General features: G+C 37.6%; 2 protein-coding genes across 4 annotated transcripts in view; one reads left to right on the forward strand and one right to left on the reverse strand.

Annotated features, from left to right (window-relative positions):
* Nucleotides 1-6,527, forward strand: part of LOC307035839 (cell adhesion molecule 2-like) — a 140,501-nt gene extending 133,974 nt beyond the window's left edge. For 2 of the 3 annotated variants that reach the window (XM_079675626.1, XM_079675628.1), the window contains 3 exons: nucleotides 2,508-2,534; nucleotides 4,445-4,567; nucleotides 4,676-6,527. In XM_079675626.1, coding sequence (XP_079531752.1) covers nucleotides 2,508-2,534; nucleotides 4,445-4,567; nucleotides 4,676-4,794 — 269 coding nt within the window. In that variant the 3' untranslated portion in view covers nucleotides 4,795-6,527. The remainder of the gene's footprint in view (nucleotides 1-2,507; nucleotides 2,535-4,444; nucleotides 4,568-4,675) is intronic. The other variant, XM_079675627.1, reaches the window with a different exon arrangement.
* An 8,390-nt stretch (nucleotides 6,528-14,917) lies between these two features.
* rwdd2b (RWD domain containing 2B) lies at nucleotides 14,918-19,435 on the reverse strand. The gene is made up of 4 exons (XM_079676158.1): nucleotides 18,997-19,435; nucleotides 18,837-18,904; nucleotides 17,550-17,918; nucleotides 14,918-17,450 (listed from the first exon to the last, which is right to left on the reverse strand). The coding sequence occupies exons 1-4, from the start codon at nucleotides 19,207-19,209 to the stop codon at nucleotides 17,198-17,200; spliced, it is 903 nt and encodes a 300-aa protein (XP_079532284.1). The 5' UTR covers nucleotides 19,210-19,435; the 3' UTR covers nucleotides 14,918-17,197.
* Nucleotides 19,436-19,504: the final 69 nt, after the last annotated feature.

Genomic DNA, 19,504 nt, shown 5'->3' on the forward strand with positions numbered 1-19,504 from the left:
TCTTTTTTCAGCATACTTATTGAGGGGTAGGTGGCGGTGTCAGACTTGTCCATATCATCCTGTTATATCTGGGAGCCATTTGCTGAACCAGAGTCTCAATCCTTGCATTTCACAGTCAGAATTGTTATAAGAGAAACATTCAAATATGTTGACTCAACCTGGTTTTTGAAAGTCATAGTTTGTACGTATTTTTAGTTTTTACGTATATGTGCTGGTAGCTGTTTAAAATTATTGGCGGATTAACAGAGGAAATAGCAACATTTAAAAACCCTTGGCAGCCCTCTCACTAAATACCCATGTTGGTGTGAAGTATGAAAAATGTAGTCGAGCCGGTAAAGGATGTGCGAGATGGGCTCATTTCCAGCGATGACGACAGTCATTCTTCAGATCGTGTCTGGCTGAATACTAACCGGGTCTCACCGGATCATCTCAGCCTCTAAACGTAATTTGCTAATGACAGGAGAGCTGAGAAGCAATAAATGTAATCGCTTCGCCGCAATTTATCACTGTCTGCAATTATGCTCCTTAGTACGCTGTATTAAATAAAGCAAGGAACCACTGTATGAATGACTCTGGGTGAGATGTAAGGGAAGTAGTAGCAGATAGTCGTTTAGTTAAATACATTTAAGAAGTGACTGGATTTGATTGTGAAACTGCAGCCTTCACATTTTACTTCTTTATCTCACATGTTTGCCTCAAGCAAGTTCTACATTCCCTGTGTGTGGCCAATCTACCAACCCATCAATTGCTTTGAAAATGAAATAGATGTAAGACATATGAGTCCTTCGTGTATGACTCATCCTTTTACCAGAGATATTGCTGAAAGAATCATTCAGGGCTCAAGTCATTTGTGCTACTGTATGTCATCATCTGTGCATTTGTTTTCATTATTTTGCCTGTATTCACTGAGATGATGGACCAGAATGAACCACTGCGCTAGCCACGTGCAGTAATTGATTTGTGTTGTTTATTTTTGCTTTAAGTTTTCTCATATTGAGCCAGTTCCCCATGGAGAGGTTTGTTGTTGCTCCCCCTCTGTTCCTAGTGCCTACATCTTCTGCTCCCCTGACTCCCTCTCTAGCCTCTATTCTTCCAGTACGCTAATGCCGACATTCGCCCATCAGGCATAGGCAGTCACAGCTGTTTTTGCAGGTACGCCTGCAGCCCCTCCATGGCCCCGCCTCAACGCTCCATGCACTCACAAACATGACGCTGAACACACAGTTGATGATTGATGAGCTAACAACTGGGCTTTGAGCTAGAAAATAGCATTGTTTTACTGGATGAATTCAATACCCTGTCACATTCGAACACAACTAGCTGTTCTTATTATGTGTGTAACCGTTTCTGATTAGTTATTATTATTGATAGCTGACAATATGCAGACTGTGTAGGAGAACATTACCACACTAGGTTGTTACTGTTCGCAAACCACTGCACAGATTACCATCTTCGCAGAAGCAGAAAATAGAAAGCATTAGTGTTTATACTTTTATTCTTAGGCTGAACGATTTCTACCATTACAACCAAACAATAAGAAACATGCACTTGCCTTTGAATAACATTAACCAAAATCGCACACTCCATGTGTTTACTCCATGAGTTCATCACCCCTAATGGAAAACCGTGTTGTAGTGTTTGTATGACATGTATCCACATTGAGCCTTAAGAGCACTCCGAAGGTAAAACATGCTAATTGCCTTAACAGTCCTAACAGCACTCTTGTTGTGATGGAGAAGAGAGAAATGTTACTTTAGATTTGGGTTGTCATTTATTTTGATGATCAACATGACATCTAAAGGTGACCCGTGGCATTTTTATGGTAATTTAGTGTTTCTCTCAGAAAAAAATTATGTGGACCCTTGAGCTTTAGCTTTTCATATGCAATGTATTCTTTTCAAATACTTGAAAAGCCCTTTTTGTGTTAATATTTCAAATGTTGTATTGTTTATATTCTTATCATAAAAACTATGCTCTGTATTATTACTGGTGATAACAACAACAAAACGTACTCAGGGTACTTTTCAATTGTAAGTACCTTGCTTTTAAAAGCTGTGACTCAATATTGCAAACACCTTTGCTATATGCCTATTGTTAAGAACTCTGGTGCTGGTTTGATTTGCCCAGATTTTTTAAATATTTGTCTCTGAGATTCAAGCTTCAACCTATAGAGCAATGTTGGTGACCAGAGCATCAAATAGCATAATTTTTTGGAGACACATTGAGGATTGAAATAGCCTATTTAAGACACTAATAATTCTCTTTTTGAAAGCCGTTCTTCAGCTTGTCCTGTCGATGTATCTTGTGCTGCCCAACCCCCACCCCCACCCCCCCGGGTCCATTTCCAGTAACTTCGGTTAGGCAGGTTTATAACACGCTGTCAAAGTAAAAAAAGACCATGCTAATTTCTCATGTTTCCTGCAAACTTTGTGGTCACGTTTTTTTATCACGGTGTTGTCCCCCTCGTCTTCCCTTACTGCTGTCAATGTCTGCAACCATGGCAACAGCCAAAGACTTTCCAGGGCCTACAACAGGTAAATATCCCACTGGACGATCATTGCAAGCCAGATTTACAGTGTGTGATGCTGGATCAAGATCTGGGTCAGGACACATCACAGCCTCCACACAGCATGAGCCAAACCATCACCTTGCATGGATGCTCACTCTGCTGCTCTCTCCAGCCATGTCACAGGCTGCATAAGTTATCACTCACACAATATGTCTCTGGTCTGCCTTGTCTTTGCACAACGAAATAGACAGAATTATCTGAGTGGAGCTGGGCGGCAGATTGTATTCAGGCCAGTGTTTAAATATTTAATTTCAGATCTTATGATTCTGTAGAAATGGAAGGGAAGGAAAAAACTCTTTTTGAGCGGTCTTTCACTCTTTTGAATACATGAAAAGGTTTCTGTTTACCGTATTTTTCCAGTTATGTTCATGTTTTATTCTATTTTCATAGTTTGTGTTTGCTGCAGTTTAGTTAGATATGGTAATTCTGAGATATATTTGCGATGTGTACATTATATATTTGTGTATATATATATATATATATATATATATATATATATATATATATAGAGAGAGAGAGAGAGTTAGTCATAAGGTCTAAAGAACATGGAGTTGTATATTTGCAGACAGGATGGAAAAAGGATGGAAACAATATTCACATTTCATGTTGTCGTAAAGTAACCAAACTTTGGTTTGAATTGACTCATTGATACCTCTCTGTGCTGCTGAAATATTTATGATTTTTAGTTCCTGACAGTGTGTCTAGTTTTTACGTGGCGACCTAATGTTTAAAAAAAAAAAGGTTAACAAAATTGAAAACATAATTTTTCAGATTTGACATAGGAATTATCAATATATTTATATTGGAATTGAAGCTCAAAAATCTGTAAAAATACTAATAATAATAAATAATAGAGGGGGAAACATGAGTAGTAAGGTGTTTTTATGAATATACGTTCAGCTTGTCTCTTTCCTGTGTGCAGCATGCACCAGCAGAGTGTGATATGAAAATTGCTTATGCTCCTTGTTGACAGTTAAGTCACCCATACAGATCATTATATCCATCAACATGCAACCAAAATTGATTAATTCAACTGTTGTACCAAAACAGTTATCGCTTCAAATTCTGAAGTGCCTGCCTGTGACCCCCTAAACAAATTAATTGTGGTTCTATTCTGCATGGAGTTTAATCAACTGCATGTTTTACAGTCACATCTCTTTTTATTTTTAACATCCCACACGGGGTTGCTGAACATGAGGGTTGCATTCTGTTAAGAGAGGAATATAACAAGGTATGTAGGGAACATTGCCGCCGTCATTTTCCAGGGTCACTTTGCAAAACCGAACACAAGCCATGGCCATTCATCAGCTTGAGATAATGAGAGCACACAAGGTGCACAGTAGAGACACAGCCACTTACAGGTTATTACAGGATGACACAAAAACATGCTCTTACCTGGGAGACCTTCAGCTCACTGCCCGGAGGAGGCCTTGTGTTAAATAACACTTATTCATTAAAAAAAAACCTGATCCTCAGCAGCAGAATGTTGCAGTGGATTGGGGTAAACAAAAGATAGCATGTGTTAAGACTTTGGTGAAATAATAAAAAATGTCAGTTGTCTTACATCTTGTCACTGTTGCCAATGCTACATTTTAAATTGGAATTCCTACATTACATCTTTTAAACCTACATCAATGCACTTCAGAGCAGTGATATCAAAGAGATTGGTCTGAAGCTTTTTTGAGACCGGTCTGCTTTGTTCTTGTGTTTTAATCTTAAAGCAACATGTAAAGAAATGTCTCATGACGATTGCAGGAACAAAATATGTAAATAGCTTTTCATTAAATGCCTACACATGCACTAGACAGAAGCGAAGCATCTTGCAGAACTTTTGTCTCTTTACTTTTTCCTCCATTTCTCTCCGTCTTGTTTCAGATCCTAATGCTTTAGGACAACATGGACCTGACCACGCTTTAATTGGCGGAGTTGTTGCAGTCGTGGTCTTCATCACCTTGTGTCTGATAATAGTTCTTGGACGATATCTGGCTAGACATAAAGGTAAAAGAGGTCACTTGAGCTACCATGAATAACAATTTTCTAGCTTGAAGCAATTGTAAACCTATATGGCATGTAGATAACTTGCTGTATCGCTCTCTGTGTCTACAGGGACGTATCTAACACACGAGGCCAAAGGAGCAGAAGATGCCCCCGACGCTGACACAGCCATCATCAATGCTGAGGGAAACCACGTGCATGCAGAGGAAAAGAAAGAGTACTTCATTTAGACCTCTTTTTCTTTATTTCATGACAACTCTTGACAGCAGACATGCAATTGTATGCTGCCTCAGCGTCACTACATCATCTGTTTTAGTTTATTTATTATTATGTCTACTTCAGAAAGCTCATGTTTGAAATATGCTTGTCTTCAAAGCATTGTCTGACAATGTAGCTTTCCCTATTCAACAATGTAAACCATACAACAGGACCATTTTCCATTTTAGTTTTACGGTGTCTAAATGCTGTATACTTCTCTGCATTTCTAGCAACGCTCGCATTACCTTTTTTATTTAGTCATTTTTTCCACTTAATTCACCTGTTGAGTACTTCTGCAGATCTTTTGAAATGTTGAAACACAAAGAGTTACTTTTCAAATCAAGTTAAATGTTTTGGTTTAAGAACAGTATAGGTATCCATTTATCTAACTCGAAACAGGTTAACATTTGGTTTTGGATGTTGCCTGAAGCTTAATCCATAACAGCCATACTGCATACATGAAAAAACATAAAACTGACAAAATACTTTTACATAACATAGAAGCACAATCTATGTGATTGTCTCTAGATAAAATCAGATCCCTCTTAGCTCTGTCTGTATATTTCTGCATTGAGTTACTTTCAGTTATTGCTGATGCTGTTGATTTGTACCAACGGAGAACAAGTTAGAAAATTAAAGCACAAAGTCTGAGGACTAACACGGAGGGATAACACTTGTCTCGGGATTTAATATGAGTCTAGTTGGAGAGATGGTGTCAGACAGGAGAAGACTTCAGTTATGGTCATGGATGGTTAATTTCCATTTTTGTTGCCCAATTGATGTAAGATCCAAACTGAATTAGTGGAACCTTGTGGGGGTTCATTATTTATGTTGACTTTTATTGAACAACTATGCTCAATGTATGGATATTGCTGTAAAATACTTTGCTAACGTGAATTTTGGTGACCAATATTGTTGAAACTTTGGATCCCTGACATTACAATTTGTATATTAGCATATACAGTACTTAAAATATTCCACATGTCTTCTTTTTCTTTCTCCCATTTATCTAACAAGAGGTTGTTTTGCCAGGCGGCATGTAAATAATGTGTAAGTATTTAAAATTTAGTAAAAGATAAAACACTGGTTATAGCTTTTAATTTCAGGTCTGTTCAGTCCCCATCACTTTGATGAGATTCTTTTCATATTTTTCAAGGTTTTTTCAAACAGGGATTCTAATAAATTGCTTAAAATGTAAAACAAGAAAGAAAAAAAAAGGAATTCTGGTCTAATACTGTACATGTATTTATTATTATGATTGGTTGACATTTATTATACTATATTGATTGATATTATTGCTGTTATTACTAAAGTAGTTGTCTGACATTAACTTTTCCATTTTTTAATTCTGTAACGTATCATAAAAAAACAATATAAGGATCACCGTTATGGCCTTTGAGTTTGCTGCAAACAGTACTAATGACATGATGAGGCATTGGTGAATCAGACATGCCCTCACTGTACTGTATATAGTCACTGTATCAAAGACATTGAATCACATTGCCAATGCTCATACATGTTATTTTGTTAGTTCAGTATAATGCTATAAATAACTCATTTTGTAAAAAGTTTTAATCACTGTAATTAATTTGCTTTTTATGGGGGATGTGTGAGGTTGCTTTTTTTCTCAGTATTGAATATTCATTTTTCAATTATGCCACTGTAAAAAAAGAGAGACAAAGTGCTGATTAAAATATGAACAACTTCAAAACTGCGCTTTTGTTGTGACTAGGTTTGTACTTTGAAATGCACTCAAGACTAATGCGTTTTGCCTGAGAATTACAGCGCTATTAACAACAGTCAAAATATGAGTCTGCATCTCTACAGTTATAAAACAGGAAGCATATGTTGATGGACAGCACTATGGCCAAAATCTACAATGTAATTGTTATTCCATGCAACTGTTGAGTATTACACAACCTTTAGAATTAATAATATATGCAAAGTGTTGAAGGATTAAAAAACCATGAAGCTCCTCAGGAAGATTGCCCGAGGCTCTCAGCTCAGCTCATGATTTGAACATTAATACAGGGCGACAAAAGGAAGTCTTGAGTCTCCCCGATTCCCTCCCTGTCTCACTGGAGACGAGTTCGATATGCTTGAAGGGGCTTCATTAGCTTCCGTAGATGTCAATGCAGTAGGCTGCTGTTGCAAAGGCAACAGGAAGTGGGCGGGGAGTGGAAAACTGGAGGCAAACCACTTTGTGATTTGACATTACGGTCAGGGATGTAGCTGTTGGCTTCCGCTGAAAGTGAAATGATAACACTTAACATAAATGTTATTGATCCCTGTGGGGATATTTTAAATTGGAACATTGACAAAACAAATAGTAAAAGCAGGAAACACGAATGGAATAACAAAATAACAAAATAAGAAGAAAATATCCGGTAAGAAACCGATTATTAAAATGAATGGGATATAAGTTAAGCAAATTGTGCCAAATATGGAAGGAGAGCATGGATCAGTGGATCAATGAGAGATAGGTAGGTAATACTAGAATGCATGTTTCCTTATTTACATGACATAAGTATACATGCATGATGTATATGTGCTAAGAAATGTGCTCATAAAACTACCATGAATATTTCAGGTGCCTGTGGGAAGATTTGAAATGCATGTTTTCCATGAACATGGAGTGCAAATGCATTTTACCTGCACAGGGCTAAATGTATGGACATGAAGTGTAATGGTCTGGGGACGAGCCTTTTCAAAAACGACACATTTGACGAAAATGAATGTTGATTATATCTTACATTAAATAGTTATCCACACACATACAGTAAACCCTAGCAAGAAAGCACCTTTTATGATCCATTATCACTGCTTCAGTGGCACTGAGGAACTTCCTGAAGTTTTAGGATGAGTATGATAGCCTTGTGCAGATTACTGAGCTCATATTAAATATCTTGACATCCTTAAAGGGAGATCTCGTTCCAGCACATGTGGCCATTATGATCCTCCATTCTTCAGCTCCGATTGACCTTGAGCATAATGTTGCCTCCCAGACTAATGTTGCCATTATCAACACACTGTCCAGCCCGCCATCTGCCTGCTTCACACAACGCTTCGCTCTCTCTTTCCTCTCACAGAGACAGTTCCCAAAGCTCACTTCATAATCATTACCACCAAAGCTCAGCCAGTTCAAATAAACATCAGCTCCCACTATCACACTCCTATGCGTTATTAAAAGCTCAGTGCTTTGTTAAGCTATGTAAATTAAGATAGAATGTCTTGAATAATGGCTGGCAGAAAATATTGCTTGGAATCCATCAAAATATAGTAATTGGATATATAGTAATTGGATATGGAGTGGGGAAAACATGGCATCTGCAATCGTAAATAGTGAGTAGGAAAATGGATTTTGTGTTTACCCTTGAAATGTGAGAACCAAACCCTGGGCAATGTTACAAACTCAGCATGACCTCTGAGGAGGCCTTATAAGTCTTACTTAAGTGAAGAAACTGATCCCCACTGTACCCTGTAGGCAGGGTCCATATCAGTCCTCCAGCTCACAATAAGTTCTTATCATAGCACAACAGAAGTCTCTGACAAAATCCTTGAGGGTTGAATTGATATCTATACAAAAAAAAACATTAATAAACTCAGATCTTCAGCACAACTTAAAATATCAGTCCTGCACAATTGAACATTAGGTCTGGGTGTGGTACTCCATGAGCATTTGCATTTTTTTCTAGTCTAAACAACAAGGCTCTAGTTTCCTATTTCTTATTAACTTACTTAGATTAGTGACAACTGGACTTTTCATTGCAAGACTTTGCATTAAAAAAGCCCCCAAACCAAATACAAATAGTGATCCTTCTTTTGGATTAACAACACAATATTTCATGCAGAAATAATATTAAGTCCACTTGTTTTCACTATCCAAGCATGTAAATTGCCTTGTTTAAATCACTGGGCGGTTTGCTTAGGAAGTGAAAGGATAAAAGGATTTCAAAGATGTGGTATGTGGCAAGGCAATGCAAAAAAGTGATGAATAAATGTTTGTTCTCTGGATCATGTTTTTAATTCCTGATTTAATAAGTATTAGGGACACTGTAAAGTTACCCAATGATTAACTCAAATCTTTAGTCAGTGCTGTATTTACTGATAACAATAATCATTGGTTTCCCAGATGGAAAAAATCCCTCCAACTATGTACTTTTACTTTTATAATACTGTGTCATCTTTCATATTGCCTGCCAGGCAGAACAAATATTTTTGGGAGAGTTTACTTGTAATCATTGCTGTGCACCAAAAGATGAGGTGCAAAGAGCAGTCAGTGGAAGATGAAATTCACAATTTTTCAATATCCTCCTTTTCATTTTCAGAACTTTGTGTTGGGAGTCTGTTATCGTTGCCCAGAGAAGCCCAGGGTTGCATTGTTTGTATAAATAGTTTTGTTTTTGACTGACAGCTCATTCTAATGGAGAATCGGGGAGAATAATAATGGCGTGTTTGCAACACAGGTGCTACCTCTGAGAAGAGCCATTGCAGAATAAATCTCACGATGAGGCCATCTAACATTGCATGTACACCTTTAAGATCCAGAATATTTCAAAATGGTCACAGCTATATTAGCTAAATGTTGTCTTACTTTTATATAAGCTCAAACAGCACATTACACGTTAAGCTAATAAAGGTGAAGCGCAGCTGAGCCTTCTGTAGCCCCTATGACTCATAGCTTCCACATTTACGCATCATCTGTATTAATGCTGAATCACAGGTCTGTAAAATATTATCTTGAGATGTGTTTTGCCTAATCATATTTGATGAGATTAAACAGATCACTCACACTTCCACTTGTGACAGGGCCGAGTACAAGTGAGAAGGAGTCAAATGATCTGGAACACAGAACATGAGCTTGTGTATCCCCCTGGATGCATCACCATGCCATTAGTCTAGATGAATGTGTACAGTCAGATACAATTCCCTTGTTTGCTGCATGAGGGCTTCCACTTTGGAAGGCTCCGCTGTTTGAATCAGGCCACATGCAGGCCCGCAGATTGATGACTGAAACAGGGTAACCCACTGTATTTTAAACTCATTCATCCACACTGACTCACATTCTCTGTGGTGCATCTTTAAATAGCCTGCCCTGGGATTGTCTGTCTGCCATTTGATTTATTCTATATTGTATTTTTAGATCTAATTAAAAACAAACTTTTCTGCATTGTTTGGCGGAATTCTGAATCTTACAGGCCCAGGAGACATAAAGAGAAGTCTTATCTTGGATAGTCTTTTTTTTTTTTGGAGGGGGAGAGGTAGTACCTGTGGCATAAGGTGTGCAATAAATAGAGTGCCATCTGTTTGGATTGAGCACTTGAGATTCTTCCAAGGAACTCACCAGAGACTTAATTAAAGTTGGAATATTACTGAGTGGGAGACTGATGTTTCTCCAATGAAATGACAGCTATTGAAATCTTAGCATTTGTTTGATAACAGAGATTTTTCTTTTGAGAGTGAAAAGATAGTGTTGCACTTATCCTTAGAGAACGTCATAAGATATGGTTTCCATGCTTTTTACCAGTGGTGTCTTTGTAGCCGTTCGATCTGTTAAAGTTCTGCATTTATTTATTTGTAATCCTGGATTCCATTTATGCTAGCATGGTTTGCCATTTCCAACTGCGCACATCAAATGGAAGAACAATAAAAGATGTTGGATGTAGAAAAATAAGTGCTTTTGGCTAAATTGTTAATTAGCCAGTGAATCAATGAAGGTGCATATTTCGGAAAGAAAATATTCCATTGGCTTATTGTTAACAAAATAAATAATACCTTGCACTGTTGGAAAACTTAAGTTGTTAAGTTGTTCAACATCCTATCTGCTGTAATACACTTGTATAATTTAACAATTGCTTTATTACTGCAGTTAGAAGCATGTTTTTCATATAGAATTGATGCCCTTTGATACAAGAAGATTGTGAGGTTTACATGAATTTGTCCGTGCAAAGAAATCTAACAACTGGATGATGTCCCGACAACATGACAAAAGATAATCATTTGTTTTATGGACAGGACAACAGTTAATATTAAGGAATTTAAAATGAACAACAACTACATCATTAATCAGCATACCACTACGGCATTATTTCTCCTGTGTATTGCATTATAGATATTTCATCTTCAAATAACAAACACGCTCCGATGCAAACAGAATAATAATGTGTAAACAGTGTATTGAAATGGTTCTGACAAACGGCTGTGCCTGCAGGATGCAAGCTGTCTGGATGTGGGTGGACATCAGGCGTTGGCATCAGCCTCATTACCATCAAGGTCCCCCTCTCCTCCTCTAGAGTGCTTCTTTTTTTTCCACTATTTATAGTAATGGCATAGGAGAACATCAGGTTAAATTCTTCTGGTTTAAATAAGTGTCAGTAACACAACGTATGCTTTGGCTCAATACACGGCTGCCAGTTGTTGCAATACGCTGTTTATAATGTCTGTCTTGTTTTTTTACATCAAATATTCTGGGTTTCTTGAGTTTGCAAAAGAATATCATTTACCAAATTGGTTGTGTTTGAAGTAGCTGTGAATAATTCTCAAAGAGTTCAAAATGAGCGCTAAAGCCAATATTTTCCAAATCTACACACAGATGTTTTAAGCAGACACTACTGTTGATGCTTGTAATGCACACATGGTTTCTATAGGAATGCAGCTGCGCAAGTGAGTTTTTCTTCCTCATGTAATACACTTTGGCAGGCTGGATTTCTGCAAGGCCTTGACCCTCGTCAGTTTTACATGTTTCGTTTCAAACATGAAAACATGTCGGATGTCAACAACAGTGCGCCAAAACTATATAAGAAAATCTCTTCAGCATAGTTTAGAGTAGGGGTATCCAAACTACGGCCCAGGGGCCAAATGCGGCCCGCGGACCATTTTGAATCGGCCCTCAGCTAATTAAAAAAGTATAATGAAATATGGCCCACACATTAAACTTGTGCTTGTCTTATATTGTACTTCTCAAAATATATGACACAATATTCATGTTTTAAAAGCCCAATTTCAATTAAATTAATTAAATTAAAGTTGGAAACATTTTCTAACAAATCTAAGTTGATAAGAAAAAAGCCCAATAACTTATTTACATAGTAAGCTTGAAATATACGCTTCATATTTCCCCTTATCATAAGCAATCTGAGGCTTCTGTTGTTGGGAATGAGCTGCCAGCAAAATAAAAAATGAAACCCTCTGGCAAGCTGTGATGTAGGCTGTTATTTTCTTAAAGCATATTCAAGTATAAAGCATAATTTACCTACATTTGATTGATTTTGTTAACTTATAACTTAACTTATGAGGCAATATATCTCACCTCTAGCAAGTGGCCCAGCGCTTTGCATGTTTTTCTGTATGTGGCCCTCGGAGAAAAAAGGTTTGGACACCCCTGGTTTAGAAGGAAGTGTTTAAAGGGAAGGAAATAAGCAGAAAACAAATCTCACTTCTTTAACCCAAATATAAATCTGTATTAAAGCACTTTGCAAAAATAAATCACACTAGCACACTGCAAGCATATCACGAAGAACTTCCCTTGATTTGTAGGGTTGTCGCTGTTAAAGAGTGCATACAAAGATGGGGGGGGGGGGGGGGACCAGTGGGATTGCTATGGCTTGAATACTTCCTGAGCAGCGTGCCAGTCATCACGATGTGATGGTGAGCCTCAGGGATTACTGCAGACAGACAGCTCAGTAAGACAACTGATTAAATAGTGAGAAGTGAGAAAATGTTTAATTCAGCCATATTTAGTATTCATGGGATGGACAGCCATACAAGAGTTCACCTTGAGGGGTCATCAGGGGAGAAGGTCCAGAATCCCAAAGAGCTGCCAGGCCAAGTTTTCCCACAGCACTTTGAAACACAGCTGATTGTGTTTTTAATTGCTCTGATTATCAAGTTTACTTTGGCAGAATTGAAAATGGTAATGCAACACATTAAGACAATTACCGAGACTGATATGCTCTGAAAGGGAGTTCTGCTGTGCAGCTCCTGTGAGATTGTGATAGATTTTTCAGCAGACTTCAATGAAATAATGCTTTTCTCAAACGTTGGATCCACTGCTTTAAAATATTAAAGTTGTATGCATGTGTGCATGCTTTTGGCATAACGCAGAGTATGTTACAAAACTAAAGTGAAAGAGTGTGACCCTTTATTTCAAGCTTTACACAGTTATATTTTATTTTAAATATAATTGACGGCTTATGTCACCACAATTATAATATCTGCTACGAATAACTTGTGGAGGAGTAGAGTGCAAATGTGCAACATTTAAAGACAGATGATTAATGCTTATCCAGGACTCTCAACTGCCCATTGTTTGTCTTATTTGCAACAGGGTCAAAGAAGAATTATTATTGCTCACGTTGGCTACAAAACAATGTGGGATGAAGCCACAGCGGTGTGCAGAATTCTAAGCCTACGTTTCGGAAATTCAAATTCTCAAAACCTTCGGCTCAGTGTTTGCAGCTTCAAGTAATTCAAAACAATACTATTTATATTAGCTTGGCTCTGTGAAAGAGTGCCAGCTATGGAGACATGATGAAATCCCTCTGTTGAAATACCTCACCATGACGTTCAAAACTAATTCAATTATATGCATCACCAGTTCAATAGACCTACAGAATCGGGTTATTGTCTGAAATGATGAGAAAAGAAAATACCAGTAAATCCTTTGTGAATGAAGTTTAGTGTAAAAATTCTTTCACAAAGAGTTGCCAAAATGGGCCTCAAGAACAAGGGATATGATTTCTGCAGTCATTTACCAAGATGTTACTTTCTATGCATCAACCACAGAGCTTCTGGGTCTCCAAAGGTAGCCCTATATCATTAAGCCTTCATAAGCATAATACAAATATTTGATACATGATTTATATCAAACTTGAATGTAGTTTCAAGCAGATGTATAAGTGTTTGTTATTAAACACTTGCATAGCTGCTTCCCCTACTGGGTTATAAACCATGTATTCAATGTTTGTGCTTCGTCATACTAAATGAGGCAAAACCAATTAAAGTGTCACCAACATGTTGAAGGGTTAAGAATGGGAACACACAGAACAAAAGGTTCACAGCAAATTGGAAACTATTTTAGTTGTTATGTCTCATCCACATGTGCAGTTGTCCTTTATTGCTGCATTTAATTGTATAAGAAAGAACTATACATCATACACTGCTCTAGAGGAGGAAACATTCCATAAATAGACATTATAATTGCTTATCATACTGTTTAGGCTGGCTCATTTAATCAAGACAACATTTTTAGGTTTTGATCGATCGTTCAACCATCTCATTGCATCAAACATGGGGTGAGTATACATCTGTGGAAAGTCAATAAGGGTGATGAGAACCAGGAGAAATGATGTCAGTGGGAAAACGTCTCAGTTGATTGATTCAGAAGCTGATTTCATTTTTCTCACTCTTTTCATGATTCTGCTCCTCAATGACACCAGAGCAATCCAACGAGTGATTAAAGTATACAATGGTATCACCAACAGTCTTAGCTATTTAAATACACGGGTGTTTCCCACTTTCGTTCAATGTAAATATATGTATAGGCCACAGAACAAATTAACAATGAAAGGCTGTGATGCAGCACCGCCTTGCATCCTTTGTCCCTGCTGTTTTTTTTTGTGATTATGACGTTAGAGTCGCTGAGACCCCTGATCAGAGGAAACGAAAAGCACTCAAGATATTTCCAGATACTCTGAGCTAAACCTTGATCTGCAGAGTGGTCTTGGCATACTTCCATTAAACTATCAATGAAACTACTATATACAGGGTCGTCTGTGAGTTGAAGGACTGTGACAACTCCATTCCTTGGGCTCTGTACAGAAAGGAAATAATGACTTAGGTTAGAGTATCGACTCTCAGTGGAATGTATACAGAGTAACTCTTAGCCTTTGCAGGTCTCAATTTGACTATATCTAGTCACATTTGTATGTTGTTCGCTGTGTGGAATAGAGTCCCTGCTTTCTTTCCCTTAAGGTTAATATTTTATTTCATATATGTGCCAAATGTTTGCTATTGATTGCACTGTTTCAGATTCAGATCAACTATATTGACATGAGGATACAATAAAGTCTACTCACTCATAAATATAAGACCATATGATTTACAAAAAACTTTAATTTACATTGAGACTGGGACAGAATGAACAAAAAACAGTCAATTGACTTTAAAGAACAATATGGTAAAATCAACTGTTACATAATTATACCTTTTTTTAAATCTGACCTTTTTAAAATCTTTAAATTCATCTGTGCATGGAATACAACTAATTAAACAGTGGGGATTTAAAACAATTCTGTCTTTATTAAAATAACTTTAACAACTTATTTCTTACAAAAGGTTGCCGTTCTTCTTACTCCATGGATCATTGCTTTATCAAGGCTATTATAAAACGATGTAAATCATTACATTTAATCATGACGGGTGATATTTTAATGTAGAAAGGTGTACACTGGTTTCATGCCAGCTCATTTAATGAAATTCCGACTGATGTCCAGCTAATCTAAACTAAACTGATGAGACAAGAGATGCTCAGCAATATTATGGCAGAGATACTGCTTGATTAACAATGTGTTAATGCATTTGAAGTATCCATCAAATTATTTGATTCATTTGTGTGTCAATTTGATTTGTTTTAAGCCTTTACTGCTTGTGTTTGACATTTCTTGTTTAATATTTTGATATTTGATTCTTTGGAATGTTAAGTAGATGTTCTTTTTTCACAACCATACTAAACTGATGGATGTGTCAGCAGAGAGAGACACCTTCTCTATGCTGAAGGTTTTATTAACCAAGTTGAAATAAACATAACATAAATTGTGTTCATTTTATCAGGAGCTAGGACTGTTCAGTCAAGACCATAAAGTACACTTATGATAAGGTGTGGTTTGACCGATTCTGTTTAGAGTAGAAATACTAATCCTGGGGGACAAGCTGGAGCTGTGGACTCACCTGGGAGTTCAGCCATCCTCGATAAACAAACAAACAGAAGCTCTGATGAATCTTCTGAAGAAGTCTGTGCGAGTGGAAGTGAGAGGGCAAAACAAAACTGTAACATCAGAAGGAGCAGGACCACTGGCAAATGAGATGTTGTGAAAGTCCACACTCCTTTTGCATTATACAATACATATTCATACTTTTAAAATAATCATTATTGTTTTTGCATCATTTGAGATAAAACCTGGTCTTTTGGGATCCAGATTGTTTATTGTTTAAGGTTTACATATTTTAACATCCATAAACTACAGGTAACATCTAAGGCCATGTTTCCCAACTTTGATAATATAATGCTGCCATCTGCTGGGCATTGTAGATCCAGCATGTTTGAAAATAAGTTAATTCCAGTGCCTGTACTACTGAACTAACAGTCCAATCTAGATTTCCTGATATCATACAACTCCATGTTGAGCTGAACTGCACCAGGTCATCTAAGAGTGACCTGGTACGATAACCCTGATAACAAAAATGCATAACTAAATAGGAAAACGGATCTTCACATGTCATCTGTTAATTTTTAACAAAGCCTGAACTCTGAAATGTTCCCTTAGGGTTCAAACTCATATGAGTTACAAGTCTTCTGATAATGAATACGTGTATGTAAAAGGTATGAACTGATGATGGACTTTAAAAGAACAGTACACGAGTGCTTCCTGTCAGGAGATAAAATCACCTAAAAGTAACATGTAAATTATGATAATCTTCCATTGAATCGCACAAGAACAAAATTCACATCAATGTTTATCTTGGTCAGGGAGCTCAAAATTTCATTCATGTTTAATAACCATGCCTTTTAATTACTGGAGTGTAATCCATTATGATGCACTATTTATCTAAGAACGAATCATTTAAAGACAATTGGAGAGAGATTTTCCACGGTTATTTTATCTATAATTCATAGGAGTAAAATCAACAGATTTCATAAGCTGATATCGAGCAAATTGTTGACTATGTTGTCCAATTATTAATGTGGTATCTAGACCTGCAATCCTATAATAGCCTGGCAGTAATACACAGTAGTACCTTTTGAGAAAAGAAACACCCAGGGCAAGGTGTGATCTTTGCATTGTGTATTAAAATTGCAAATATATCTTGGGTCCTCGAGTAAACTCTCAGATAAACATCTTTTATTGCTTCTTTTTGAAAAACATGCCTAACAGCTTAAAGTAAGTTTTAGTTTCTCAACATTGCAGAAATGTTGTTCAAATCGTTTTTTTCAGGCACATGTGACCACATACTCAGTCCTTTTGTGTGCTTATTGTACTGTATGTGAAACAGTTATGAATGCTTTTTACATTTTTAGTAAATACACATTTCAAAAGAAGTGACTTTCGGCAGGCACTTGTCAAATTCTTAGGAATGTTCGTTCTTTGGGTCCAGCAATCACCTCCCTTCAATGCCAAAATACATCTGAAATATTTCACAACAGCCTTTCTCATTTAAGAACTGGTAGAGCTGCCCAAGGTCCATGTGATTACCTCTGTTCCCATGGGGGTCAAACATTGCCTCTTCAAAGCCTGTGAATTTGCGCCGGGAGTCTATACTTTCTACAGTCCTGTTGTCCCCGCACTGACCATCAAGGGGAAAATCCTCTCTGTGTCGAATCATGATCTTCTTCCATGTCAGAACCTTCACTCTGTGAAATGGGAAAAAGTTTGGAAAATCAATAAACCTTGGACCTCAGCGGGCATCTGGCTGTGACATCAGCAGCTACAAATAACAGTATTCATGATACCTGGACCAGAACTCCTCGCAGGCAGAATGAAGACCTTCCACACACACAATACCAGGTTTCCCAGGCATGCTAAATCCTGACAGGCCCAGCTCCTTGGACCACTCCAAGATGTTCTTCCTCTTCGTCTTGTTGTAGATGTGATGACTGTAAATCCACAGACGGCTGAACGTTTCCTGTGGCTGTGGAGAGGAAGACTCTTTCTTAGGAGTCGGTGCTGCTGATAAGCTCTTGTTAATGAAAAGCTGCAGGTTGTCTTTCACCCATTCCACAGCGGAGAGCACACACACTTCCCCCAGGCAATTTCCCATGAGGTACGCATTGAGATCTGTGTGGAGCTGCGTCTGCTGGGCCCTGCTGAGATATGCACACCTAGAGCCAGAATAAAACATGCTGTGAGAAGGATTCAAAGAACATTCAAGGACACATAGAGCTGGAAGTTTCCTACCTTGGGAGCAAAAACTACTAAAGGAAATCTTGAAGAAGCAAAGATTTGCCCTACAACATAGCACAAAATAACATACCTTTAGGAGTTTGATTTACAAACAAATACGAATTACTATTCCCTATCATATTTTCAAATATTGGTTGTTAGTTAGTTGAAGTCAACAAAAAATATGTGTTTACTGCCTATTGCAGTATATTTCACTGTGATGTACATATTTATAACCTGTTCTCTATAATGATTCAAAATGTTAAGAATATTAGATTTGACAAATTGTGTCACTGGCCTTTGCTGTTTTACTGGCCACCTAAACAGGCACAGGAGGATAAACCACATTTCCACATAAGCTGTGATGCCCACCATTAATCAATAGAGATTGATGCGTGTTGTACTACCTCTTTAGCAGCTTGTATTAATATTTTGTCAAATTCGATAAATATTAATTAATGTTACTGGTCAAAATAAAATCTATAAAGTGAACATATACAGCGCACAGCTAAATTCAGATTTCTTAACCTCGAATAAAGCCATACCAGGAGAAACATAACCCCTTGTTTTCTGACACAGTCACATAACCCTTTCCTTTGTGTTGTTAGTCTGTTGCCAATCTATGTAATTTTTCATCATCATTTCATTTTCACATTAGACCACATTTATAAACTCTTGTCCTTTGATTTGTTTCTTGGCTCTTGAACATAGTTTGTTGTTGTTTTACAATATTATGTTTCCCTTACTAGCAATTGCATGCACATTTGAAAAGTGTTATAAACAAAGACAATTAGCGATTTTGTTTATGAAAACTCCATCACCCTACCATATAACAAAAGTGGATATTATTGGCTTACCGGAGTGTTATTTCTGGAAGCACACTGGGATATTCGGATGGATAAGTACAGGATAGAATGACATCAGTCTGAGTGGATCAAAATGAGAAAATAATATTTTTTTAAGCACATATTCAAATCACTAAGACATACTATGACAGACAGCCGGTTGTTTTGTTACCCTCTCCATGCTTGCAGTGTTCAGCTTCTGTTTGATGAGAAAGTGGGGTCTGGAGGGAGGGGGGCAGTCTGTTGAAGCTGAACCCTCCACAAAGTCCCTGAGCTCGGCTAGTGCCAGCTGGTCTGTGATCTCCAGCTCCTCCCGGGTGGGAAACATGCTGGTCAGCAGCTCGATCTCTGCCAGCTGAGACTCAGCCCACTCCAAGTAAGACATACTGATAAAGGCAAGCTACAGCGTCGATCTTCACTACTGCTATACATAAACAATCACTGTATAATAACAGCTCTCTGTCCCAGCATTCAAATATAGTTTACTGTGTGTCCTGTCAAGCGTTGAACATCAATACAACATATGTCAGCTGTATAGGAGTTGAATAAGCTTGTTACACACTGTACAACTTCAGTAATGCATACTGGTGCTGTGGCCAGAGTGTCTGTACCGCTAGTGCATGAGCCGGTAGTTGTTTTATGTCGGACTTTTTAAAGCGACGCACACAGGAAACACACGT

Source organism: Notothenia rossii (assembly GCF_949606895.1).
Source record: "Notothenia rossii genome assembly, chromosome: 4".
NCBI classification, from domain to species: domain Eukaryota; kingdom Metazoa; phylum Chordata; class Actinopteri; order Perciformes; family Nototheniidae; genus Notothenia; species Notothenia rossii.